The sequence below is a fragment of the Podarcis pityusensis genome, assembly GCF_964106645.2.
Source record: "Podarcis pityusensis genome assembly, chromosome: 14".
Lineage (NCBI taxonomy): Eukaryota > Metazoa > Chordata > Lepidosauria > Squamata > Lacertidae > Podarcis > Podarcis pityusensis.
In genome coordinates, this window is record NC_138039.1 from 29783946 (window position 1) to 29811150 (window position 27205).

The following is a 27205-nucleotide window of genomic DNA, read 5'->3' on the forward strand; positions in this document are numbered from 1 at the left end:
CTATTAAAACCATCTATGTTCCTTCCTTAGGCTTTTAAAAACTATGTCAGGTGGGTTAATGAATTCCAATTCATCTGCTTCTCAATAAGATGCAGCTTTTGTTCTTACCACCTACATCTCTGTGTGCCTGTGAGATGTGTGGGAGAGAGATTACTTGTGGTGTTTTTAACAGCTTGGCAGGTAAGTGTGTGTGTCAGAGAGAGAGAGAGAGAGAGAGAGAGAGAGAGAGAGAGAGAGAGAGAACTTATATAATGCTTGTAAGTACAAAATTTGGTTCCCAGGAGTTTTAAATCCCAGCACTCTAGGGAGCAAAGGCTCATCTTCAGGAAATATGGAGCAAGTGAGAATGAACTTTTGTTACATCTGGCAATTAAAATGTGTCAGAAGCACTCCGGATGCAAATTGGTGTTGTTTGTTAGCTCCAAAATGGAACCTTAATTTGCCGGGGGATTTATTTTACAAATTATTCGGAACAGAGGAGACTAATCAGGCATCCTGGGGCAGCAGCAGCAGCCTCCTTTCCACGTTGCTTCCTCGTTGCAGCTGAGCGCCTCCTTCCTTGCCCGCATTGTTTATATTTGTTTTTATTAAGGGCATTGTTAACCTGCCCTTCATTAATGGATCCCCAGGCTGGGTTACACCATCATTTTAAAACAATTTAAAATGACAATTGAGACAGTAATCTAGACAAAACAAGGGGCACGCCTGATATAAACTGAAAACAGAAGAGCAAACTCCAGCACAGGAATTGCAGCCACTGCAGGCGAAGTTCCCTGCAGAACTTCTCGGGTGCTCAGATTGGCAGAGGGGCCTCTCAGAAGTTCAGAGGTAGTGACGGCCCAGAAGAAGGCGTTCTCTGTGGCAGGCCTAAGTTGTGGGATTCCTTCCCAACAGGAGTGGGCTTGGTACCTTCAGCATATACCTCAAGGATATATCTCCCTATATGAACTGACCCATACTCTGTGACCATCATCTGAGGTCCTTCTTTGGGTGCCTCCCCCACGAGAGGTCTGCAGGGTGGCCACATGGGAACAGGCCTTTTTAGTGGTGGCTCCCCATTTGTGGAATGGTTTCCCCAGAGAGGCTCACCTGACACCTTTATCACATATATTTAGGTGTCAGGCAAAAACATTTCTCTTCAACCAGGCATTTGGCTGATTAACATTCTATGGCCTTTTAAATGTGTCGGGGGGGGGGGTGTTGTTTTGCTTTTACTTTATTATGTAATTTGTGTTTTCATTTTGTATTTTTACGTTGTGAACCACCCTGTGATCTTCAGATGAAGGGCAGTACACAAATTTAATTAATAATAATGATGATGATACAGCTTTTGCCTTATGCTGAAGACATACCTCTTTACCCTGGCCCTGGACATTCGAGAAAGAAAGAGATTTTAGAACCTGCTCTGTTTTGTATTTTGGTTTAAACTGTTTCAAATGCTGTATTTCATATTGCTGCGACCCACTCCTGGGGAAGGGTGGGTCATAAATCTAATGATAAATCTCTCATTAATTAATAATAAATTACTAATCACCCAGGTTTTAAATGCCACCGAAATATCAGCCTTATCTGTGCCAGGCATGCTTCCAGGAGCAAGTCATTTCATAGTTGCGGTGCCACCACTGAAAAGGCCGTGTCCTGTGTCCCCATCCAACAAATTGATTGGACCTTTGTGAGACGCCCTCGATCAGCCTTTGCCAACCATGTGGCAAACCCTCCTCATTTAATCCCCACAACAATCCTGTGAGGTAAGTTAAGTTAAGAAGGCAATAACTGGCCTAAGCTCATTTAATGAGCTTTGTGGGCAAGTGAGGATTTGAACCCCTCTCTCCCAGGTCCTAGTCCAACACTCTAACCACTGTACCACACTGGCTCTCTGCAAATCTGTCAACTAAGAGTCTGGAGTCTGAGTCTTTCATGGCTTCCCACTTTTCCTGTCTCTTACTTGGTAAATCCCATTTTTGTGTGACAGGCGGATATTTTGGGTGGATGTTGAGGTCAGCAGCTTTTCACCCATCAGGCTGTTTCTGTGGGGATGATGATGAGCACAGTTATCTTTTGACATCGGAAGTCAGTGTTTGTGACAGTAGCAGGGAATATATCACAGTTTCCTTTAACTGGACTGGGGAGGGTGGCGGTGGAGGGGAGATGGGGTCTTCTCACAGAATCAGTGCTCAAAGCTTGTTAAAATGAGAACAAATTTTGGGGGGGTAGGATCCTGAAGCAGATCTCCTAAATACATAATCGCTTTGCAAAACGATAAATGAAAATAGTTCCCTGCTGTATGTTTTTTCAAAAATAGTTGTGATGATGTTTGGATTCAGAGGTGCCTTCTTTTCCTTTTCTGTAAGGAGTTGCATTACAAAACAAACAGTATTTCTGACGTTAGACCCCTGGGAAATGTTTGTTTTTCTAATTATTCTCAACCCCTTTGCACTGCTTTCTGAACTGTATTGCTGCACATCTGTCCTTGCTTGCATCTCTAGAAATGCTGCCAGCAAAAACTTGGCCTGTTGTGCATGGATCTGAGGGCCATTGAACCTCAGGGCTTTTTCACACTTCTATTTACCCCTCTGCTTTCCCCCAAAGAAAACCTGTGATTTGGTGCTGAATCAGGACGAATGGCCATCAGGTTTTCCATGGATTGCGATCTGTTCCAATTTAGCCCCAAAGAGCAGGTTTCCCGGGGGAAAGCAGAGGGGTAAGGGCAAAACCGCTTGAACTCCTGCCTGCAAAGTGTGGGACAAGTGGGAAACTGCTCAGCCCCTTGCTTTCTAGGCACGGAACAAGCAGACATGTGGATGAACCCTCACAGTGGATGCTCCTTGTACCTTCATCCCTCCCCTTGCCTGACTTGCAAGCTATCCCTCCTTCACTCACTCGCAGAAGAAACCGCAAGGCTCTTTGTGTATGAAGTGTTATTCCTGGTGTCCTCTACTTGCCAAGAAGTGCCTCCAAGGAGATATGGAGCAAAGACAAATTCAGGAGTAGGTTGTGTCATGTAAGACAATCCCAGGTGTGCCAAAGTACTAGGAAGGCATTTTGCAGCGATGCTTTCAAGTATGGCTTTTCTGTATTCTTAAATGTCTCACAGAAGGAAGACATTCAAGGCTGTCTCTATCTCTATCTATCTATCATCTATCTATCTATCTATCTATCTATCTATCTATCTATCTATCATCTATCTATCTATCTATCTATCTATCTATCTACCTCTCTCTGTGTGTTGGAGAATAGCGTTGCAAAAATCAGATGAGTGCAAATTCTGGAAGATAACTGTGTTTCCATTCAATGCATTTTTACAGGAATTAGGTGCACCCACATTAGAAATGTGAGCCAGACAAACGTCGTCTTGTTCCCCTCGTTCCATGCACAGCAAGAGTTCTTGCTCACATGTTTCTTATTCTGCACTGCCTGCTGTTTTAAATGGAAACTGTAGTGGCAGAAACACTACTATTACACTAGTGAAAAATGGCTAAGCATTACACCGAACCTCATCATTTTCCAGTGAGGGGTGTATTAGGACTGTATAAGGAAACCACAAACAGGTCAGAATTGGCAGATCCCTTTTTGTCAAGTTCATCTGAAGGAAGGTTTTAATTGCTGCCAAACTACTGGAGGTGAGAAGTCAGGGAAGTGGCCATGGCCCACTGGGAGAATATCTGCTTTCTATGCAGGAGGTCCCAGTTTACATCCATAGCATCTCCAATTAGGAGATAACCCTGCAAAATCCTGGGGAGCTATTGCCAGTCAGTGTAGACAATACTGAACCAGACAGACCAATATTCTGACTTGGTCTAAGGTAGTTCCATATGATGCTATGAGAGCTTTACAACTAACATCCCTGAAATCTTCTAAGGACCTTGAGGAGTCCTAATACCCTTTACCCTGCTTTGCATACAAGAGGTTCCAGATTAAATCCCTGGCTCTTTCAAGGTGACTTACCCTCCAGGAACTTGATGTACACTGGTGGCATGCGGTGAAATTTTTCATAGGGGAACAGATGTGCCGCAAAGAAGGTCCAAAACACAACATTGTGGGAGCAGGCACATTTCACCAAGTTGCGCTGGCCTTGGCACAGTCTTGCAGCCTGACTGCACATGCGCAGATGCATTCTCTAAGCAGGGAAATGTTTTTTTAACTGAGTCCCTCTCCATACTTTCTAACTAAAGTACAGTGGTACCTCGGGTTAAGGACTTAATTCGTTCTGGAGGTCTGTTCTTAACCTGAAGCACCACTTTAGCTAATGGAGCCTCCTGCTGCCACCGCGCTGCTGGAGCACGATTTCTGTTCTCATCCTGAAGCAAAGTTCTTAACCAGACGTACTCTTTCTGGGTTAGTGGAGTCTGTAAGCTGAAGTGTATGTAACCTGAAGCATATGTAACCTGAGGTACCACTGTATAGACACACGGTATGGTCTTTCTGGTCACTTCACACTTCACTTGAATGCTTGAAACTGCACGCTTTTAGTTGCTACAGGGGAAAAAACAAACAAACCTGTGCTGTGTTGCCTTCAGAACAAAAGGAGACACGTTAAACGCAAAGCACCAAACACCACGTGTAGTTATTTTGTCCAACAGACTATTCCTGTTCCTCTGCTCCAGCCGCTCCCGCTGATGACTCATCTGTCGTAAGTGGAAGCCAAAGCAGGGCTGTACAAAATGCATTTGCACGCAGGAAATGAACCAAGGGAACATCTCTCGAACAGAGTATTTATCACGTCAGAGTGATAAATATCATGATATAAACATGAATGTATACGAATGAGTTGGACACACTTTAATACTCTAATTTACCAAGAAGAAGAAGAAGAAGAGTTTGGATTAGATATCCCGCTTTATCACTACCCTAAGGAGTCTCAAAGCGGCTAACATTCTCCTTTCCCTTCCTCTCCCACAACAAACACTCTGTGAGGTGAGTGGGGCTGAGAGGCTTCAGAGAAGTGTGACTAGCCCAAGGTCACCCAGCAGCTGCATGTGGAGGAGTGGGGAAGCAAACCCGGTTCACCAGATTACGAGTCCACCACTCTTAACCACTACACCACGCTGGCTCTCCAGGAACATTTAGGGGACTAGCCTAATTCCCCCAAGTCCACTGACTGCATGCTGCAAGACTGAGCTAGATGGACCAAGAATCTCACGGTTTCCCCTGTTCCTATGTCTCGCCCGTGGCTCAGTGGTGGCACACCTTCTTGGCACACAGAAGGCCTCAGGTTATACCCTCAGCACCTTCAGTTAAAAGAAATAAGGAGCTGGTGCTTATAAAGTCCTCTCTTTCCATGTGACCTGGAGACCCACAGCTGTTCAGAGAAGACAGTGCTGAGCAAGATGTAGAAGTCATTTATATATACACCTCATTGTTTTAATTTTTTTTATATATGTAAAAGCTTTAGCTCTTTATACATGCAAATGTTGTAGAGGCACCCTAGGCTCCTTTGGGAGGGAGGGATATAAACTTGAATAAACAAACATCTGCTATTTGGGGTGTATTATTTTCATTGGATTGTAAATCACTCTGGGGCGGCTAGTGGGAAGCGATTCATAAAGAAATATAGAGGTGCTTATTTTAGTTACTTTGAGGCAAGAGTAGCCAGGGTGGCACCCAGGTGATGTTCTGGACTGCTGTTCCTGTTGGACCAAACTAATGTGGCCAATTGTCAGGGATGATGGGAATTGTACATGACAACATCTGTATGTCACTACATTGGCTTTGTCTGGCTTCAGGAATACAAGAAATTGCTTTGCCCCCTTTAATTTTTCCATACTAAGTAATACAGACGAGTCCAGTAATACTTATTCTCTCTTCTGCCCAGTGATCTTTTAATGTCCTCTCAGCATTCTGATGTTCACTGAGGGCATATCTAAGAGGACAGAGGCTGCCAGAATCTCTTAGAATCCAGCTACAGAGAACATCATCTGCTTTTTGAGGAGGTTCTGATCGCCTCCAGTCCTAACTATTTTTTGCCTTTCTCCTAAGGCTGTCCTTTTTTGTTTTTAAGGTCTATACTATTTGGGGGGGTGTGTGTGTTATAAGTCTTTGGTGTGGATGTTTTTAAAGGCTTGCTGCAGAATATACATTTCTCTCCAGAACAGTTTCTGCATTTGCTCCTTTCAGGAGGAACAATTTTCTGTGTGCCTATTAATCTAATAAAGCTGCTGAAAGAGCTTATCCCCTGTCAGCAAGAGGAGAAAGTTCTGCAACAGAATATGGTGGGTCAGGTGTTAAGTAAGCTGACCCTGAAACTGCATTCCCGCAGCCGTTTACTCCATTTCCCTTGTGTTTCCTTGTCAGTTTCTGCATTGTACTTGAGCTTCCACATGCCATAAAAGCCACTTCCAGAAAACTAATGGAATGTTGTGCATTTTTTGTGCTCATTTCCATTTTATTTGATTCCAGAAATAAAAACCTGTTTGCAGCCCCCTTATGCTGGAAAATCACAGAAGTGACAAAATTCAAAGCACTATAACAACATACAGTTCTTTTCTGCCATTTTCATGGGGAAATCGCAGGGGAACGGAACATGCATGTGTGGAAAGTGTGAGGGAGCTACTATTATTATTGTTGTTGATGTTATATTATTATTATTATTAATAATAATGATGATCATAATAATAATAATAGTAATAATAGTAATAGTAATTATGGGTGGTTTCCAACACATATAAAAACATAATAAAATATCAGACATTAAAAGCTTCCCGATTCAGCATTTCCTTCAGATATTTCCTAAAGTTGTATAGTTATTTATCTCCTTGACATCTGATGGGAGGGAGTTCCACAGGGTGGGCATCAGTACCAAGAAGGCCCTCTGCCTGGTTCCCTGCAACCTCACTTCTCGCAGTGAGGAAACCACCAGAAGGTCCTTGGAGTGTCCAGGCTGAATGCTGGGGGTGGAGATGCTCCTTCAGGTATACAGGGCCAAGGCCATTTAGGGCTTTAAAGGTCAACACCAACACATTGTCCAACAATGTTTGTTGTTGTGTCACACTGGTGTGAATGAAAATGCGAAAGGAACGTTAGAAAACAGGACACAAGCACGCTAAATCTCATTGTCTTTCCTCACAGGTGAGTGTGTTGACCACCTTGGAGCGAAGATTCAACCTGCAGAGTGCCGACGTGGGTGTGATCGCCAGCAGCTTTGAGATTGGGAACTTGGCTCTCATCCTCTTTGTCAGCTATTTTGGTGCCCGGGGCCACCGGCCTCGCTTGATAGGATGCGGAGGGATCGTCATGGCTCTCGGGGCTCTCCTCTCAGCGCTGCCCGAATTCCTGACCCATCAGTACGAATACGAATCCGGGGAGATTCGGTGGGGCGCTGAAGGGAGGGATGTTTGCGTGGTCAATGGCTCTGCCAGCGATGAGGGACCAGACCCGGAGCTTATCTGCAGGAACAGAACCGCCACCAACATGATGTATTTGCTTCTCATTGGAGCTCAAGTCCTCCTAGGGATTGGGGCCACCCCTGTACAGCCTTTAGGAGTTTCCTACATCGACGACCACGTGAGAAGGAAAGACTCTTCCCTTTATATAGGTAAGTGGTGGAGCTTTCCAGAGTATCGTTTCTGGCTGTTTCTTGTCCTCTGTACTAACTTTGTTCTGGGTAGATTTGGAATTGTGCCTTCTTGCTTCTGAATTCTTGTTCGTTGGGTGGGAATTCTCATCATCATTATATTACTACAGTGGTACCTTGGGTTAAGTACTTAATTCGTTCCGGAGGTCTGTTCTTAACCTGAAACTGTTCTTAATCTGAAGCACCACTTTAGCTAATGGGGCCTCCCGCTGCTGCTGTGCCGCCGGAGCACAATTTCTATTCTCATACTGAAGCAAAGTTCTTAACCTGAGGTAATATTTCTGGGTTAGCGGAGTCTGTAACCTGAAGCGTATGTAACCGTATGTAACCCGAGGTACCACTGTATTTGATGGACATCCAATGAAACTTAATGTTGGAGGACTGAGGATCAATAAAAGAATGAACCTCTTCACACGGCGCATAAAATATGGAACTCGGTTCCACAGAAGGCAATGAAGGCCACCAACTTGGATGGCTTTAAGAGATGGTTGAACAGATTTGTGGAGGAGAAGGCTATCTACAGGGACTAGCCATGATGGCCATGCTCTGCCTCCATGTTCAGAGGCAGTAATGCTTCTGGGTTCCAGTTGCTGGAGGCTACAGGAGGAGGAGGTGCTCTTGTTCATGGGCCCATCTTACAAGTTTCCCACAGGTAACTGGGTGGGCCACCATGAGAATGGGGTTCTGGGCCAGAGGGCCCTGATGCAACAGGGCTATTCTTACGTTCTTAAGAATAAACTTCTACAGCACCTTCCTCTTTCCTGATGACTAGTCTAGGTCTCCATTTTCTTTCTTTTTTATAAATTTATTTATTTGGTTTTTCAGATTAAAAATTTACAGTCATGTATCCAACATACAACATAGAAACAAGATTCCAAAGAATCTCCTGGACTCCCCTTTGTGGGTCCTATTGTTAATCATTTCCTCCTGCATCTTTTATAATAATCCACATCTTTTACCTCTCAATTGTATCCAAAATTCACCATTAAACTACAAGTGATATATTCCAATCCTACTAACGATTTTAACTATGTTTACAATGGTTTTTAAGATAAATTATAAATTTTCCCCATTCCTTATTAAAATTTTGGTCTTCCTGATTTCTGATTCTTCCAGTCATTTTAGCCATTTCAGCATAATCCATCAACTTGATCTGCCATTCTTCTCCGGTAGGGACTTTATCTTCTTTCCATCTCTGGGCCAATAACATCTGCGCAACCGTGGTCGCATACATAGTCTTTTCTTAAGTCTCTTTTTTCATTCACCTTCCCCAGGAAATAGTTGTCATTCCTACAGCAGAAACGTGTGTGCCTCTTGGCTCGTTGCTCCGAAAATTAGTTATTTTGGAACACAATGGCAAAATATTTATGATGGGGAAATAATGGCATCTTGAAACCAGATGGATTTTGTGGATATCCATGGGGAGATTAGGGCTGTGCAATGGGTGCTGAGCCATGGAGCTGCTGTCTCAAAGCCCAGAAAACAAGGTGCTGGACTTTGAGAAGGAGGCATGAGGCTCTGTCAGGGTCCTAGAGTCCTCCCTCTCGTTCCTAAAGTCTAGTTAGTACTTTCCCAGCTTTGGGAAGGAGGCGGGAGGGCTCTAGGACCCAGACAGGGCTCTCGTATCGCTTTCCCAAAGCTGGGTACCTCCTTACCTGCCTTTGGAAGGGCATTGAGAGGGTGGTGGGGCAAATTTTGGCCTTGCACAGGGTACCCTAGTATCCAACCCCACCACTGGTGGGTGGATAGGGAAGTTAAGGGTGTGGCAGAGAAAAACGATTATGAATAGCGCCTCTTGCCTCGTCTATTTGATTTTTTTTTGTAATTAGAATGGCAGAAAAGAGATAACCATTCTATTTATTCATGGTTGTTGGCATTAGAGAAAGCTGATGATCTGTTAATAATCCTTTTGGGCTGACAAGTGTAATGAGAGAGTGGTTAATTAGGAAGATATTCTCCTAATGTTTTCTGCAAGTGAAATCTCTAAAGCACCCTTAACTTTTTTATGGATCATTTTTTTTATTGACTTCAAAGTTACCAATTATGGCTTTCTTATCTAGGCAGTAAGGTTCCCTCCTCCCACTTTTCATTGCCTTAAGTCAGTTGCTGGAATATTCAGGTTTAGTTTCTGCCTAGTGGGAAGTAATAGTTTTCTATATACCCTTGGGATCACAAGCCAAGACTTGTAAGTTGTTCTTGTGTAAAATAACAGAGAAAGACACCAACACTTTTCACAGACGCTTGTACCGATGTCATTCAAAAGATTCAGGAGCACCAACCGGACATCATAAGAGGTCAACAATGATTTACAAGGAGCTAAGACAGGGAAGGTTGCTTTGCCTGGCATCTTTCATCAAACTGAAGAATAGGTGGCTGCCTACCTTTAGCGATGAGAAAATCCACCAGTTTCAGTTTCCCTGTTCCTCATGTTTCCAATCTTAACTTTTAGACCCTATTTTCACATCAGTTTGTGATTTCTTTTCAAAAGTCCTCATAAAAAATTGCATTTTAGCATAATTTTCTGTAAATACACACATTTACTGCAGTAGCCACATATTTTGCAAAGTGATCTCCCCTACTATAGCATTTTTTCTATGTTATTTTCAATATATGCATTTCTTTGGACACTTTATGCATTTTGTGCATTTTGTGTACACATTGCTTGAGAACTGCATTGCAGAATTTGGAGGATTACAAAAGATGGCCATGCTTTGGTTACCGTATGGTTTCAGAAAGTGCAAATTAGGTCGGTTTCATTCTCAGTGCAAACTGAGTCTGATTTCTCCCTTATCCCTACTTACAGTACATCCCATTGCTGCCCCAAAGCCACCAATAATGGACAGCAGAAGGGATAAGCCACCTTCACTAAAGGCTGAGCTGGAAAACAGGTGTATGAAACCCTGAACTGCAGTCATGGATGCATACCTGTTAGAAGACCCCTGTGGGAAGGTGGTCAGGGCTGGGGGTCATAGGGTAGAGTGGGCATCTTGAAGGCTGGGCTGCCCTTCTCAGACACTTTATAATAATAATAAATAATAAAATTTTATTTATACCCCGCCTTCCCCGGCCAGAGCCGGGCTCAGGGTGGCTAACACCAATAAAATTACAATAAAACATAATGGGGGGGGACAAACAAACAAACAAACAACCAGTTTATTAAAATATGGGTTAAAATGCAATTTAAAATGCAGCCTCATTTTAATAGTAGCCCATAAATCAAAACTATAAGGGGAGGGAAACATAAGGGTCAGACTGAGTCCAAACCAAAGGCCAGGTGGAACAGTACTGAAAAGGCCCTGGCCCTAGTTGAGAGCAATCTAACCACCTTGTGGCTTGGGACCTCATTGTTATTTGTGGACCTCATTGTTATTTGTGGACCTTAAGGTCCTCCGTGGGGTCTACCTTTGGAAAACAAAGAAGAGAAACCCTTTATGATAGTTTGACATGTTTAGCCTTAAACTTTTCCATCAATGGTGGCTGGGGGCCCATTTGGGATTTGTGGGGCAGAAAGCAAGGGAGCCCAGCAGAGGCTGGAACCAGAGTCAGTGGCAGGCACAGACAGCCAACTTATTCATTCATTCATTCTACTCAGTTAAATCTAGATGCCACCTTTCCCCCAAAAGGAGCCTAGGGTAGCAAACACTCCTGTGATGGAAACAACAACATACAATTAAAAGCAAATGTTATCCCCCTGGAGCATTGTGGATCCAGGAAAAGGGCTCCCACTGTCATTTTCATTTGTGGGAAATGCTTCCTTTCTCACCACTGGCCAAAGTGAACTGGGGTAGTGGAGAAGTTTTTTCTTGGGCTCTGTCTTCCTCCCTCAAAGGCCTCACATAAACCCAGCCTAGCTCCTCATTGTTCAGCCAGCATACACAGCCGTGCCCTTTTCTCTCTTGATCTCCATTGTGACTGCCTGCCAGGAAGGGAAGACTCTGTCAACTAGTCCTTTTTGGTAGCTATGATACCTCTTGTTCCAAAACAAAATGATGACTTGGCAACCCTTGGATTGTTCCCCTATTTCTGCCTTTTAACTTTCTGCACTGCAATCTCACCTTAGGTGAAATATCAGAGACAGAATGCCTCTACTGGCTGGCCTTTGTGGTCCCTCTTATTTGTTTTAAACATTTGACAAAAATTATATACCACTTGATTGTTTACACACACACAGAAAGACCCCAGCACCCTCAAAGCTGTTTACAAGAAGACTAAAACAATGAAATTATCGAGGAGTGAGGGGAACTGTTAAAAACAAGTATTTAAAGGATTCAAAGCATAATTAAGATCAGCAATAAGCTAAAACCAGATTAAGACACATGTCAGTATCCTGCAGTTCTGAATAGGCTTGCCTGAAGAAAAAAGTGGAACAGGCTACTTCAGAAGGTGGTGGATTTCATTGGAGGGTTTTAAACAGAGACTAGATGACCAGGGATTCTTGAGCTGTGATACCTGCATTGCAGGGGGTTGGACTAGATGACCCATGGGTCCCATTCCAACTCTGCAATTCTCTGGTGCTTATCTGATGGGTAAGGAAAAGGAGGTTCCAGCACAGAAAAGTTCTACAACTCCAAAGGTCTAGTTCCTACATTGTGTGGAACAGACTTCCTGATGAGACGGTGTCTTCAGGAGGCCCTCTCCTACAGAGTAACAGGGATGTGTGCAGTGTATAAGGGTGTGATTATCTTTTTGGTCAGAGCTCAGGAACGGCCTGACAGACCGTTTCTCACATTCCATGCCCATTTGCCCACACCCCACACCTGTTGCCATATGTGATGTCAGGTGTGGGTCAAGTAGGAACACGGCAGGGTCAGAAAACAAGACTGAGCTCCCTGTGCATCACCTTTATCACTTCCATCCTATATAATTCCAGGAGTCTGACTAAGGTCTCCATGGGGAACTCGCTGGCACATTGACACCTGCAGGGAACAGGACCTTCGTATCACCTTGTTCCTTCTGTCTGTCTTTCTTTTTTTGGTTTCTTCTTTCCAATGTGTATTTTGTTCCAGGGCTTTCCTGTTTTGCATTGGATGAGTCAAGGGGGTGGGGCAACGTATCTTTGCCTCCTAAACGGCGTTCAGGGCTCCAGCCATCCATTCTATGGTCCATTCTCTCCATTGAATTTTGGCATCTGGGACACAGAACATAGATGGAGGCCATGTTTGCTGAATGGAGAGCTTTATTTCAGAATGCTTTCCTTGCTCACAGTTAAGTACAGACTGGAGCTCCTTCTTCCAGAATTCCCAGAGCATTCTAGAATCCTGGTCTGGGTCAAGGGATGGATCTGCTCAGATATTACAGCCCTCCAAGCAGGATATACCAGTCTCCCCCCCCCCCGCTGTTTTCTCCCCTGCCCCAATTGTCACAACGTTCCAAGGCTATGGTGCATGCTCAGTCCTCATTGGACTGTGGAGTTTTTTGGGGGGGCAGGGGTATTTGGTTACCACATTAAAAAAAATTACTTCTGAAAACTTTGGGTTCCCTTGGGCATGCAGATACCTCCCGCTTGTTACTCCTTGGCCCCATTTTTGTGGCAGTCCTGTCAGCACTCGCCACCTGAGTTTGCTATTAGAAGGATTGATGCCAGGCCCTGTAGAAAGCTCTGTAGTACGTGCTGTAAAGGTTGTGAGACAGCCACAAGAGAGTGTTGCTGTAGCAACTGTTTATAGGAATAGCAGGAAGGAAGGGTGGGGGAGTGCTTTGGAGTCAAACCAAATCCAAATTCCCCCCGCCCTCTCCGAGCTCAGAAGAGGATGTTCAAACTGCCAGCACATTCAGCTTTTCGCAGGCGCCATCCTTTCCGGCTGGTGATGGGCACTGCATCTTCCTTAGCACCAAACGAAAACAAAAGGCTTGAAAACAGAGATTTGACTGCTTGTTTCAAACCGGTATGTGATTCCTCAGCTCTCTGCAGCTGCCAGGTTCCTGGCACTTCTCGTGGATCATTTTGTCTCTTTTCAAGAGCACAAGAAGAGTATGCTGGGTCAGGCCAATAGACCATCTAGTCCAGCATGCTGTTCCCACAGGAGCCAACCAGATGCCCCAAGCAGGACAAAGCACAAGAGCCCTCTCCCCTCCTGGTATTTGGAAGCACTGCTGCCTCCAGCTGTGGAGGCAGAGCACAGCCATTGTGGCTAGTAGCATAGCCCTCAATGCAGGTTGTCAAAGCCCTGTGTTTATTTATTTATTTGTTGTTGTTGTTTAGTCGTTGTGTCCGACTCTTCGTGAGCCCATGGACCAGAGCACACCAGGCACTTCTGTCTTCCACTGCCTCCCGCAGCTCGGTCAAACTCATGCTGGTAGCTTCGAGAACACTGTCCAGCCATCTCGTCCTCTGTCGTCCCCTTCTCCTTGTGCCCTCCATCTTTCCCAACATCAGGGTCTTTTCCAGGGTGTCTTCTCTTCTCATCAGGTGGCCAAAGTATTGGAGCCTCAGCTTCACGATCTGTCCTTCCAGTGAGCACTCAGGGCTTATTTTCTTCAGAATGGATAGGGTTGATCTTCTTGCAGTCCATGGGACTCTCAAGAGTCTCCTCCAGCACCATAATTCAAAAGCATGAATTCTTTGCCGATCAGCCTTCCTTATGGTCCAGCTCTCACTTCCATGCATCACTACTGAGAAAACCATAGCTTTAACTATACGGACCTTTGTTGGCAAGGTGATGTCTCTGCTTTTTAAGATGCTGTCTAGGTTTATTTATTTACATCATACAATTCATATGCAGCTTGATTGTAAAAGAAAAGAAAAAAAGCCCTCAAAGCAGTTTACAGAAAAAATAAAGCAATGAAATTATCAGTAAAAACAATTAAAAACAACTACGTAAAACATCGAAAAATAATAATTTAAACCAACAATAAGGTAAAAACCAGATTGCAGCACAGGTCAGCATTCTCTACATGTCTTGATAGGCTTCTCTAAACAAAAGTATTTTTTAGCAGGTGCCGAAATGAGTACAGTGAAGGCACCTGCCTGGCGTCAATAAGCAGGGAGTTCCAAAGTCTGTGCTGCCGCACTTAAAAGACTAAGGTCTCCCGAGTGCAGAATGGGTATTGTGTGGCACTTGTGACAGTGCCAGTTCCTTAGATTGAAGCGGTCAGGCTGGTGAATGTGGGGCAAGGCGATCTTGCAGGTAAACTGGTCCCCAGCTAGTAAGGGCTTTATGTACCAATGGTAGCCCAGTAGCAACTTGCCAACCAGTGCTGATCTCTGAGTATGGGTGGTATATGCCGGCAAGGCCTCATTCCTGTCAGCAGTCATGCTGCAGCATCCTGCAATAACTGCAGCTTCCAGATCAAGTGCAAGGGGAGTGCCATGCAGAGTGCATTGCAGGAATCCAGTCTTGACATAACCGATGCATGAATTGTGGCCAAGCTGTTCCTGGTCCAATCTTCCCTGGGTTAATAATGTCAGGTGGATGATTTGTACAGTGGTACCTCTGGTTACATACTTAATTCGTTCCGGAGGTCCGTTCTTAACCTGAAACTGTTCTTAACCTGAAGCACCACTTTAGCTAATGGGGCCTCCCACTGCTGCCGTGCTGCCACCACATGATTTCTGTTCTCATCCTGAAGCAAAGTTCTTAACCCGAGGTACTATTTCTGGGTTAACGGAGTCTGTAACCTGAAGCGTATGCAACCTGAGGTAGCACTGTAGTCCAATAAGAGAAGAGGGTGGGTCTCCCTTCCTTTTAATTTCCTGTGTTGATCTGGGGGCTTGTCGACACAACAGATACCGCAGTGTGAAAGGAACATTAGAAAACAGGACAGAAACATTAGCTTTATAGTCAGGAAAACCAACACAATATTCCCCACATTTGAACGTCTCCTTAGTTGGTTACAACCTTATCTATTTTCCATGGAAAGTACTCAACAACATTTGTTACTAATCCCAGACGAGAGTCATTTAGTAAAGTCTTATAGCTTCCATTCCCTGCCTACCCCATACCGCCCCTACAAAGGGATGTACTAGTGAGAAATGAATGAGTTATTAATACTAGCCATCCAGGAACGGTTCCCAGAAGTGCCATATATATTCTTAACAGCAGGTGTTCTGTCCATCTCAGACCGATTCCTCTTAAGATTAAATGGCAAAAAATCAACAAGGATGTTGTGGTATCAGCCGCACCGTCATTGATCCAGGAAAAACCTGAAGCCTTTTAAATCATTGCCCTTCCTCCAGAGTCATTGTTTCTGAATATCCGCTCCTTAGTAGACCGGGCTCAGGTTGCCCACATCTCTGTTTGTGGCAGCATTAACCCAGAAAATTAAATGAAAACATAAATATTGTTGCAGTTCACTTAGAGTCATGGCCGTAATCAATTAATGGAAACACCTTCTATGCTTTGCGGGGGCACTTAAGCGGATGTATTTATTAAATTACAAAGGGGGGGGGGGAGAAAAACGTTCACTGCGGCATCGTCGCTCTGGGTCTCTGGCATATCACAGCAATTGCTCCACTTCATGTCATTTTGCTAATAGCTATCGGAGGTCTGAACACAGCGGGCAAGTCAGGGAGGCAAACGAGAGCAATACACTTGGATCAGCTGCCTGGTTTGCATGAGATTGGTTGAAGCCAGCTGGTCGTAACAGTTTCTGACTAGTCAAATAGACTGCATCATGAGAGGCTGCTGAAAGCTTTGCCCTTTCCAGAATGCAGCAGGTCTGTGTGCTTAATTTCGCAGGACCATCAGAAGCAGTCTTATGTTTATTTTCAAAGTGGTATAGCTATGATCTAAAGTACTAGGCACGTATCGTCTGCTTGGTGCCAAAGTGCAAAGCATCTTGTAAGAGGCACGCAAAAGCCCTGCCTTTCTCTGCGTATCTTCTCCTTTTCTGGGTTCTGTTCATTCCAGGAGCAGAGGAAAGGAGCACCGGATGCGGGGCGTGGGGTTGTTGATTTGTGGTTCCTAAAAGGTAAAGGGACCCCTGACCATTAGGTCCAGTCGTAGGTTGTGGCGCTCATCTCGCTTTACTGGCCGAGGGAGCCAGCGTACAGCTTCCGGGTCATGTGGCCAGCATGACTAAGCCGCTTCTGGCGAACCAGAGCAGCGCACATAAACGCCATTTACCTTCGCGCTGGAGTGGTACCTATTTATCTACTTGCACTTTGACGTGCTTTCGAACTGCTAGGTGGGCAGGAGCAGGGACCGAGCAACGGGAGCTCACCCCCTTGCGGGGATTCGAACCACCGACCTTCTGATCAGCAAGTCCTAGGCTCTGTGGTTTAACCCACAGCACCACCTGTGTCCCTTGTGGTTCCTACTTCCTGCTTTTATTATGTATTTTGTGTTTTTATCTTGTGTTTTTATGTTGCGAACCACCCTGAGATCTACGGATGAAGGAGGGTATATAAATACTGGTCTGTCTAGATCAGTATTGCCTACACTGACTGCCCATTGCACTCCAGGGTTTCGGGGGGGGGGGGGAAACTCCCTCTCCCATCCCTACCTGGAGATGCCATAAGGGACTGAATCCTGAGACTTTCTGCATGCAAAACAGATGCTCTACCCCTGAGCTGTGACCTTCTCCATTTTGCATGATGTTTGCACACCACTGACAGGTCATTCAGTTGCTTTTGTCCTCTAGGACTAAGGGCAGAAGGGGTTTTTTAAGGCTTCCTTTGGAAAAAAGGTTCATTGCAGCAGAGGAAAATGTGGAAGACATTTCAGGCAGCATGGAAACAGAATAAACAGGCATTACAGAATAAATTACAGAGACTGGAACCGCAGAGCTATAAAGGCTTTTCTCCATTGGACGGAAAGGAAGTGCTGCACCTGTTGCTCCACCTACCTTTGCTTCTGGCCCTGCCTACCACTTGCATCCAGCCCCCAGAAAAATGCCTGCAAGGGAATCTGGCCCTCTGCCTCCAAATGGTCCCCCATCCCTGAGGTAGCTGTACAGGTAGCAGAAGTGCTGGCAGAGTCTGCCCCAAAGTAGGGAAGGGTAGACTTTAGGCTTGTAGAATCAGCTTTGCTTGAACCCTGGAATCCATTCACTGTTCTCTCTGCTTTTCCTCTAGCCTTTAAAGGCCTCTGCCCTCCCCACACCCACCCCTCACTCACCACGCTGCCCCAGCAGTAATAATAGCAGAGGAAGAAGTGGGTGTTGCAAGATATTTTCAAGGCCTGTCGGGGAAGATTATTCCGGCTGCCCTCAGCCAAATGAGCAAGACGGAGCTCTGAAGAATTCAGCGATGCCCTTTTCACCTTCCACGGAGAGCTGAGCAATATGCTGAGTGATGCGGGACATAATGTTAGCAGAAAACCACTGCCTTAATCACTAAGTAGCTCGGGCGGCTGGATTATGATTGAATTTGGGGCTCTTCCAGGCTCTCGCTAGTTTCGGGTGGGATTCAGTGCCAGCAGATTCAGGGAGCTTGATGCAGTCAGCCCCTCTTCCCAGGGAATTCTGGGAATTGTTACTCTGGGATGGGAATAATGGTCCCCCAGCAACTCTCAGCACCCTTAACAAACTACCACAATTCTTTGAGGAAAGCCATGACTTTAACACGGTATCCTAGTTCCTTAAAATAACATTACCCAAAAGTGTTATTTGTTCACAGCATAGGTGTTATGTACAGAGTTGAATAGGATCCAAAATGCAGCAGTCTGATTGGTCCTAGAACAATCGGGTCCAGAATGCAGTAGTCTGATTGGTCCACAGGAGCCACCCAATCCAGCTCCAGGTGGAAGTGAACCCGCAACCTGATTGGCCTACAGGAGAATCCCGGAATTAGCCAATCACGTGGGGCCCATTGTGTAAATAATGTATATAAAGCAGACATTCTGGGGGAACTTCCATTCCTCCTCACCGAGTATATTTCACTAGGGCACTGCCTTATACCAAATCAGACCATTGGTTGGTCTAGCTCAGTAGTGCTTATACTGACTGGCAGCAGCTCTCTGGGTTGTCCAGCAGGGAGTGCTTCCCAGCTTTACCTGGAGATGCTGGGGATTGAATTTGGGACGTTTTGCACGCAATGCATATAACTTGGCATGGTCTATAATGACAGGCATTTCAGACAAGAGAAGTCGGGGGTTGAACCCAGGTTCTTCTGTATGCAACACAGATGCTGTACCGCTGAGCAGCACCCTTTCTCCTTCTTTGCCTTGGAAATTGCCTTGCAGCCCAATAACGGGACGCATGAGTTGGCTCTTCTCCCCATTCTCAACAACCACTTCCTGTCCTAAATACAGCCTGTTGCTTCTCCTCTGTTCATGTCGGATGCTGAATAAAAGGCAGGTTCCAGCAGTGGCGATGGCCTCGCCAGAGTGGTGCATGCTCTGGTTATCTCCCACTTGGACTACTGCAATGCGCTGTGTGTGGGGCTACCTTTGAAGGCGACTCAGAAACTAAAACTAATCCAGAATGCGGCAGCTAGACTGGTGACCAGGAGCGGCCACCTGGACCATATGACACCAGTCCTAAAGGATCTACAGTGGCTCCAAGTAAGTCTCCGAGCACAATGCAAAGTGCTGGTGTTGACCATGGTTAGGCAAACTAAGGCCTGGGGGCCGGATCCGGCCCAATCGCCTTCTAAATCTGGCCCGTGGACGATCCAGAAATCAGCATGTTTTTACATAAGTAGAATGTGTCCTTTTACTTAAAATGCATCTCTGGGTTATTTGTGGGGCGTAGGAGTTCGTTCTTTTTTAAATAATAATAAGAAATAGTCTGTCCCCCAAACAAGGTCTGAAGGTCTGAGGGACAGTGGACCAGCCCCCTGCTGAAAAAGTTTGCTGGCCCCCTGGTGTTGACCTTTAAGACCCTAAATGGCCTTAGCCCTGTATACCTGAAGGAGTGTCTCCACCCCCATTGTTCAGCCCAGACATTGAAATCCAGCTTCGGGGGTCTTTGGGCAGTTCCCTCACTGCAAGATGTAAGGTTGCAGGGAACCAGGCAGACAGAGGGCCTTCTCAGTAGTGGCACACACTCCCATCAGATGTCAAGGAGATAAACAACTATCTGACTTTCAGAAGACATCTGAAGGTAGCCCTGTATAGGAAAGTCTTTGCTGTTTTATGGTTTATTGTGTTTTTATATTTTGCTGGAAGCCGCCCAAGATGGCTGGGGCAACCCAGTCAGATGGATGTAATAATAATAGTAATAATAATAATAATAATAATAATAATAATAATAATGTTTTTACTTGAAAATGAGCTGAGCTTTCTCCATAACAGAGAAATTTCCAGGCAAAGTTACATTGAATCTCATGCACAAAGAACATATTAATTATATCCTGAGCAGGGGGTGCACAAAGTCTTATCAGATTTCCAGATAACACTAACGAGAAATCCGTTAGCCTTCAAGGTGCCGCAAGAAATTCTCTCCCTTTGTGTGTTTGCTTTATGAAACTCACAGGGCTACTACCTTTGGATCTGTCGGAGGGATGTTGGGTCTGGGCTGCGTAGATAACAAATATTTTACTACATGTAATCAAGGAGTGCTTTGTAGAAACTTTTGTAGCTTGTTCATAAAGAGCTTGTTGTCACAGCATCTGGTTGCAGACGTAGCAACCCTTTTCACTGTCCTTTGTTCCAGAACAATGGACTTCTTATCCATTCTCTCTCACATACGCACACACACACACCCTCCCACCTGCAAGTTCTTGTGGCTCTGGCGATTTAATAGGATCGTGCTAAGCCTCACCAAACCCAGACGTATCAGCTTGGCTGCCTTCCATAGGCCTTGTAACACAGTGGACTTCTGTTACAACCTTTCCCCTGTTGGATGCCAGCTTGAAGGGTGCCAAATAGAACTCATGTTACAAACATGCCCCCTGGTACAGATGACAAATCCATACTCAAGACTGTATATATTTAAAGTACATAGTAAAGAGATCCCTGACCATTAGGTCCAGTCGTGGCCGACTCTGGGGTTGCAGCGCTCATCTCGCTTTATTGGCCGAGGGAGCCAACGTACAGCTTCCGGGTCATGTGGCCAGCATGACTAAGCTGCTTCTGGCGAACCAGAGCAGCGCATGGAAACGCCGTTTATCTTCCTGCTGGAGCAGTACCTATTTATCTACTTGCACTTTGACGTGCTTTCGAACTGCTAGGTTGGCAGGAGCAGAGACCGAGCAACGGGAGCTCACCCCGTCGCGGGGATTTGAACCGCTGACCTTCTGATTGGCAAGTCCTAGGCTCTGTGGTTTAACCCACAGCGCCACGTGCTTCCCCCAAATAAGAGCCACTGCTTTCAACATGTGGGGGAGATGGGATCTTAGAAGCACCATGCTGGCTGTTCCTGGTTGACCATGATGCCAACCTACGCGTCATGGATTGGCTGGATGCAGAGGAGTGGTGGGAGGCACCAGCTGGGGAACCCCCAGGGGAAGAAGACTCAGAGCCAAGGGATTGGTGGCGGGACGACCGTGAGTGGTTAGAGGGGGAGGCGGTGTCAGAAACAGGGTTTAGTGAGCAGCAGGAGTCTGTGGCAGAGTGCAGTTCAGACTCCGAGGCTGAAACAGAGGCAGGAGAAGAGGAGGGGGTGTAAGAAGCTGCCGAAGAATTCAGGGAGTCTCCCCCTCCTGCTGCATCCAGCTCCCCTCCCCCCTAGTCTCAGAAAATGCACAGAGAAATGAAAAGAGCAGGACATAGATTGGTTGTGCACAGATGCAGTTTGAGACTATGGGGGTGGGACCCTGGACAGGAGGAGCCTTAGACAGCTGAGGGAAGGCAGGGACCTTCAGTCCTCACAACTGTGTCATCGGGCCAAGACCTCCTAGGAAGATTTGCTGAGACCACTAGGCCTGAGCTACATTCCCCCCCTTGAATAGAGTTAACTTCACAGGCATTGATGACTTATTAATTTAGTGCTGACTCTAGCCCCTCTCACACCATGTGGACATTGGTTCCGATCTAATAGGGTTGTTCTAATATTTTGGGATGCGGGTGGCACTGTGGGTTAAACCACAGAGCCTAGGACTTGCTGATCAGAAGGTCGGCGGTTTGAATCCCCGCAACGGGGTGAGCTTCCGTTGCTTGGTCCCTGCTCCTGCCAACCTAGCAGTTTGAAAGCACATCAAAGTGCAAGTAGATAAATAGGTACTGCTCCAGCGGGAAGGTAAACGGCGTTTCTGTACGCTGCTCTGGTTCACCAGAAGCGGCTTAGTCATGCTGGCCACACGCCAGCTCCCTCGGCCAATAAAGCGAGATGAGCGCCGCAACCCCAGAGTCGTCCGCGACTGGACCTAATGGTCAGGGGTCCCTTTACCTTTACCTAATATTTTTAATGATATCTATATATTTGACACCTTGCGATGCTTGATCTCTGTATTTTGATCTCCATCTGACAGGCAATCATTTTTGATGACATTCAAAGGCTCTGGGTCTCCCCCGCCCCTCCACCGGGTTTTCTTTCTTTCTTGATTCATAAGCTTATGACTTCTAATGTTCTCCATTTAAAAACATACCCAGGGCAGTGATAAGCACAGCAGGAACACGAATGATTAATATTAATGTGGATTTTTTTGGAGGAAGGGGGAAGTTATTTAACATAGAAAGTTAATGCAAACAAGCCTCATTTTATGCTTGTGGCTGCTATTTGTAATTAGTGTGTGTTGCAATTACCCTGCAATCAAGACCACCTGGATCTTGTTAGCAGTTGGCTAACTACACGCAGGCTTGTTATTTAATCAGTCTAGGCATCAGAAGAATAAAAACAGTAGGCAGAGGACTCCAAAGAGAGTTATGAGTTTGTGGTTGAGCAATGTGGGAGGTTGATGGACTCTGGGGACCAGGCAGGGTGGGCATTTGTAAATCATTCTTCTTCTTCTTCATAATTCCTTTAAAGTCTATACCACTTTATATTTTTAAAGGGAAAAATCTCAAAGCAGTTTACAGCCTACAATAAAACAATCCAGAATAAAACTTTACTGAAGAAAACCAGGTATAAAGTATACATTCAAAGCAATGTAAGGAACAGGAAACTAAAAATATTATCTTAAAGACTTCAGAATAAAACATTATAAAGGAGGTCAACTACAGGACACGCATTTAGTGCAGCAAAGTTAACCAAAAAAATTAAAAAAGGAAATATTATCGAAGAAATTCAGGTATAAAACACACATTCAAAACAGCGTAATTAGCAAGAGAATAAAATATTACCATAAGCACAGAGCATCTCTGCTGCTGTTGCTGCCAAGCCTGCCAGTGGCTGTTCATGGCAGGTGGCAGCTGTGGAAGCTCAAACTCAATGAGCTGGGTCTGCACACAGAGACAACCAATATTGCCCTTTGTCAGTGGCAAAAGACCAAGATGCTCAACCCCTTATTGGGCAGGGAGGGGGGAGAGCCCAGTTCACTACTGGCACCAATGCAAGGTGTTTGTACAAGGCCCCAAAGGGCTTGAGACCTAAGTCGCTAAAAGAGCACCTTCCTCAATATCAGCCATCTAAGGCCTTACAATTGGAAGGGGAGCCTCAGTTAGTAGTGCCAATCTGGATGTTGCCTGGTATGCCTTGACCCATGCCGGGGCCTTCTTAGTGGTGGCTCCTTGCTTAGAGAATGCCCTCCCTGGGGAGTTGTATCTGACATCCCTCACTGTCAGTGTTCAGGTGGGATTTTAAAACACCCCTGGCCTTTGATAACTGATAATATACCGTTTCTGAAATGTTCCTGTGCCTGTCTACTTTGAAATGTTTTGTTTTGTTTATGGTTTTATTCTTTGCCGCCCTGGGCTTAAGAATGTAAGATCATAAGAAAAGCCCCAGGTCGTACTTGTAGCAGCCGGTGCCATTTGTGTGGCAGAGAAGGAGGCTAATGATTCTCTCCTTCTCGCTTGGCTGGAGGGAACTGAGGACCATACCTAGAGAAACGTGTCTGGGCAGGTTCACCCCTCACAGGGGAGAGCACACGCTTGCCCTGCACGAGGTCACAGGTTTGCTCCTTGACGTCTCCGCTTGCTGGGTTAGATAGTGGGTTCCTGTGCCAGAGACCCTTGAGGGCTCAGGAGCAGATGGAGACGATGGCACTGGGTGAGTGGTTTGGCTCAGTCTAGTTTTGGCTGCGCCTCTGTGCCCACTGGTGGAGGAAGAGGGGGGTGGCAGGAGCGCACCGCCCCTGGCACCACAATCCCGGTGGGGTGCCATCATGGCTGCCCCCTCGCGCTGGGTACCACCCCTTGGGACGTGCGCCAGCCATGCCGCCGCCTGCTGTCCGCCCCCGGTGCCGTAGCATGAAGCTCTGCCACTGTCTGTGCCACGTGCGCAGAATACCCACAGAATGAGGTATCAGAGTGAGGCAGGCATATAGGACAACTCTGCAGGAATGCAGAATGTAGGTTTTTAAAGTTCAAATAATCTAGGCTTCTGGTCCTGAATGTACATTGGCAATATCTGCCGGTGACTCAGAAGCCAAAGAGGGTAAGTATGATTTGTGAGATTTGGGGCCTCACTCGTCCAGTATATCTGAAGGAGCGTCTTCTCCACCCCCATCATTCTACCCAGACACTGAGGTCCAACACTGAGGGCCTTCTGGCAGTTCCCTCACTGCGAGAAGCCAAGTTATAGGGAACCAGCCAGAGGGCCTTCTTGGTAGTGGCACCCACCCCATGGAACGCCCTCCCACCAGATGTCAAATAGAACAACAACTACCAGACTTTTAGAAGACATCTGAAGGCAGCCCTGTTTAGGGAAGCTTTTAATGGCATTACTGTATTTTAATATTTTGTTGGAAGCCACCCAGAGTGGCTGGGGAAACCTAGCCAGATGGACGGGGTATAAATAAATTATTATTATTATTATTATTATTATTATTATTATTATTATTATTACTGCCCTGCTTATGCCCAGTTTTACAAATTGCAGAATAAATCCTGCAGAATGAGAGGGGTTTTGCTTAGGAATGTGCATAATGCAAGGATGGGGAACCTTCAGCCCAGTTTCTGGATGTAGTCCTCCAGGGCTCGCTACCTGGCCCTTGGAACTCTCCCCAGGCCACCCCCACCCCCACTGGTCTGCCTTCACACCTCCAAGCTTTATTTTTGCCTCAGTACAATTCATCCTCGAACTGTGATGGTGCTTCTTCCTTGCTGGAGGAATGATGGAGGCAGATCGGTGCAGGTGTTCACAAAGGCAAATGTCACCATTGTCTGTGGCTCCATCCATCACTGCCATGTGGCCCTTGGATGGTCCCTCACTCCTGGACCAATGTGTATAAGTTGCATAATTCTGATTGTTCTGCAGAGGATTTCGTTAAAAAAAATAAATAGCATGGCATCCACACAGCTCTGAATATGAACCAGCTTCATGATGACTACATGATATCATACCCCAACATTTTTCTGATGAAAATAGGGATGTCCTACTCCATTATTATTATTATTATTATTATTATTATTATTATTACCCTGCCCATCTGAAGAGAAGAAGAGAAGAGTTTGGATTTGATATCCCGCTTTATCACTACCCGAAGGAGTCTCAAAGCAGCTAACCAGTTCCTTTCCCTTCCTCCCCCACAACAAACACTCTGTGAGGTGAGTGGGGCTGAGAGACTTCAGAGAAGTGTGACTAGTCCAAAGTCACCCAGCAGCTGCATGTGGAGGAGCGGGGAAGAGAACCCGGTTCCCCAGATTACGAGTCCACTGCTCTTAACCACTACACCACACTGGCTCAGAGGGTTGTCCTGGCCATTCTGGTCAGTTTCCAACATATAAAAAATATATAACAAAACATTAAAAACCTCCCTACACAGGGCTGCCTTCAGATCTCTTTGAAAGGTTGTACTTATCTCCTTTGCTTGGAAGTTGCATAACTGCATAGTATCCAACATTTCTCTGATGGAAATAGGGACGTCCCAAGGGAAAGCGGTTCATTCCAGATCAAATCAGAAACTGGGACAGCTTCTGTAAATCCAGGACTGTCCTGGAAAATAGAGACACTTGGAGTGTCTGAAAGCAGCTTCATATATGATATGATTCCCCATTTACCCAGAAAACCACCTTACACTGAGTTGGTCCATTGGTCCTCAGTACCAGCTTCCCTGAATGGCAGCAGCAATCCAGGGTTTCAGGCAGGGGGTCTCTCCCAGCCCTTCCTGGAAATGCTAGAATGGAATCACACCTGGGATCTTCTCCATGCCAGGCAGATGCTTTGCCATGAACTATGACCCTTACCCGCTTACCTAATGGTAGAATAGGGCGACTGTATGCACAATAACCCTATTCTCATCATTCTTCATTGGGAAGAATTTCTGTTTCGGTGCAAAGCAAGAGACAGGGGCCTTAGATTTTTATTTTATTTTTTTAAAATCTCCAACACCGCCTTCTATGGAAAGTCCTGAGCTTGTGCAGAACACTTCTTTAAAAGAAAGTCTATAAACCTGCCGCTTTGCGTGCAAAATTAAATAAACCGATAAACTAGGGCAGGGTTATAATCGCCAGCCGAATTTGAGTGCCGCCAAAAGCCTGGGAGTACGAGCCTGTACTATTAAAATAATTTAAATTGTAACTGCAGCTCCACACAGCTTTTAAAATGTTGTATGCTTCAGGAAAGCTCTTGATAAAGGACAGGGAGTGCCTTTGTTCATTTGGAGTAAGTGCTAAACAGAGGAGGCTTGCAAGGGTGCCTCTTGAAAGAGTTTTTCCTTTTTGAAACCCCTCCAGCTGTTTTGGGCTATGACTCCACTCCCTGCCCCTCAGCCAGCAGGACAGTGGTGATGGGAGTTGCAGTGCAATTGCAACTGGAGAACAACAGGATGTGAAATGCTCCAGGAATGGATCCTCTCTCCTTCCTCCTGCCCCCAACTCTTATGTCCTGCTGCTGTGCTAAATAGACAGTAACATGGATCCTGTGGATAATTAGGTACATCTAAACCCATTGATTTCAGAGGTCTTAAGCATACATTAGTCTGCCTGGGATTGGGGCTGCAAGCCTCATGATGCAAAGTCACCTGGCCCCTGGACTTTTTAGCGAGCACTTTTGTCCATGGCTGTTTATTATCGTACTTCCTATTGACTTTCATGTGGACTAGCGCATCTGGACCATTTGAGGTCATCCTGAAATATAAACGTATCCAAGGATATTTGGCTTACTGTGGCAATTCCCTTTAACTTTAAATTTCCATATCCTTTCTTTTCTCCAGTTGTTGTTGACCTTAAAAAAGAGGCCTTTTGTAGCTTACCGTATAATTCATTGAAAGTTTTTTCAAAGTCAGTTTTTTCTATTTTGCATTTAAATATAAGTTTACATACACACACACAACAGCTTTTTTTGGGAGCCGGAACTCACCAGAACTCAGTTCTGGCACCTCTCAGGTGGGCACCATTGCCATTACAAGAGAACCAGGCAGGCGTTCATGGTGTGTTCTGGCACCTCTTTTTCTAGAATGTGTGTGTATATATTCACACACAATATAGATATATATATGGAGAGGCTGTATCTAAGTGATGGAATACTTGTTTTGCATGAAAAAATGGTCTAGGTTCAATCCATGACATCTTCAACTAGGGCTGTGAAAATCTCCTGTCTGAAATCCAGGAGAACATCTGCCAGTCACTGTAGATAGTACTAGACTAGACCCCATGTTCAGACTTGCTACAAGGCAGCTTTCAGAAGAGCCGTAGCTCAAGGGCAAAGCTTTCTGCTTTGCACACATAAGTTCCCATGTTCAATCCCAGCAGCGTCTTCTTTTTTTTTTTT

At 45.5% G+C, this 27205-nt stretch overlaps 1 protein-coding gene across 1 annotated transcript in view; it reads left to right on the forward strand.

Moving 5' to 3' along the window:
- SLCO3A1 (solute carrier organic anion transporter family member 3A1) overlaps positions 1–27205 on the forward strand; it is a 108276-nt gene that overhangs the window by 21096 nt on the left and 59975 nt on the right. Inside the window, exon 2 of the mRNA XM_080982140.1 lies at positions 7066–7531. Within this exon, the coding sequence (XP_080838266.1) occupies positions 7066–7531 (466 nt within the window). The remainder of the gene's footprint in view (positions 1–7065; positions 7532–27205) is intronic.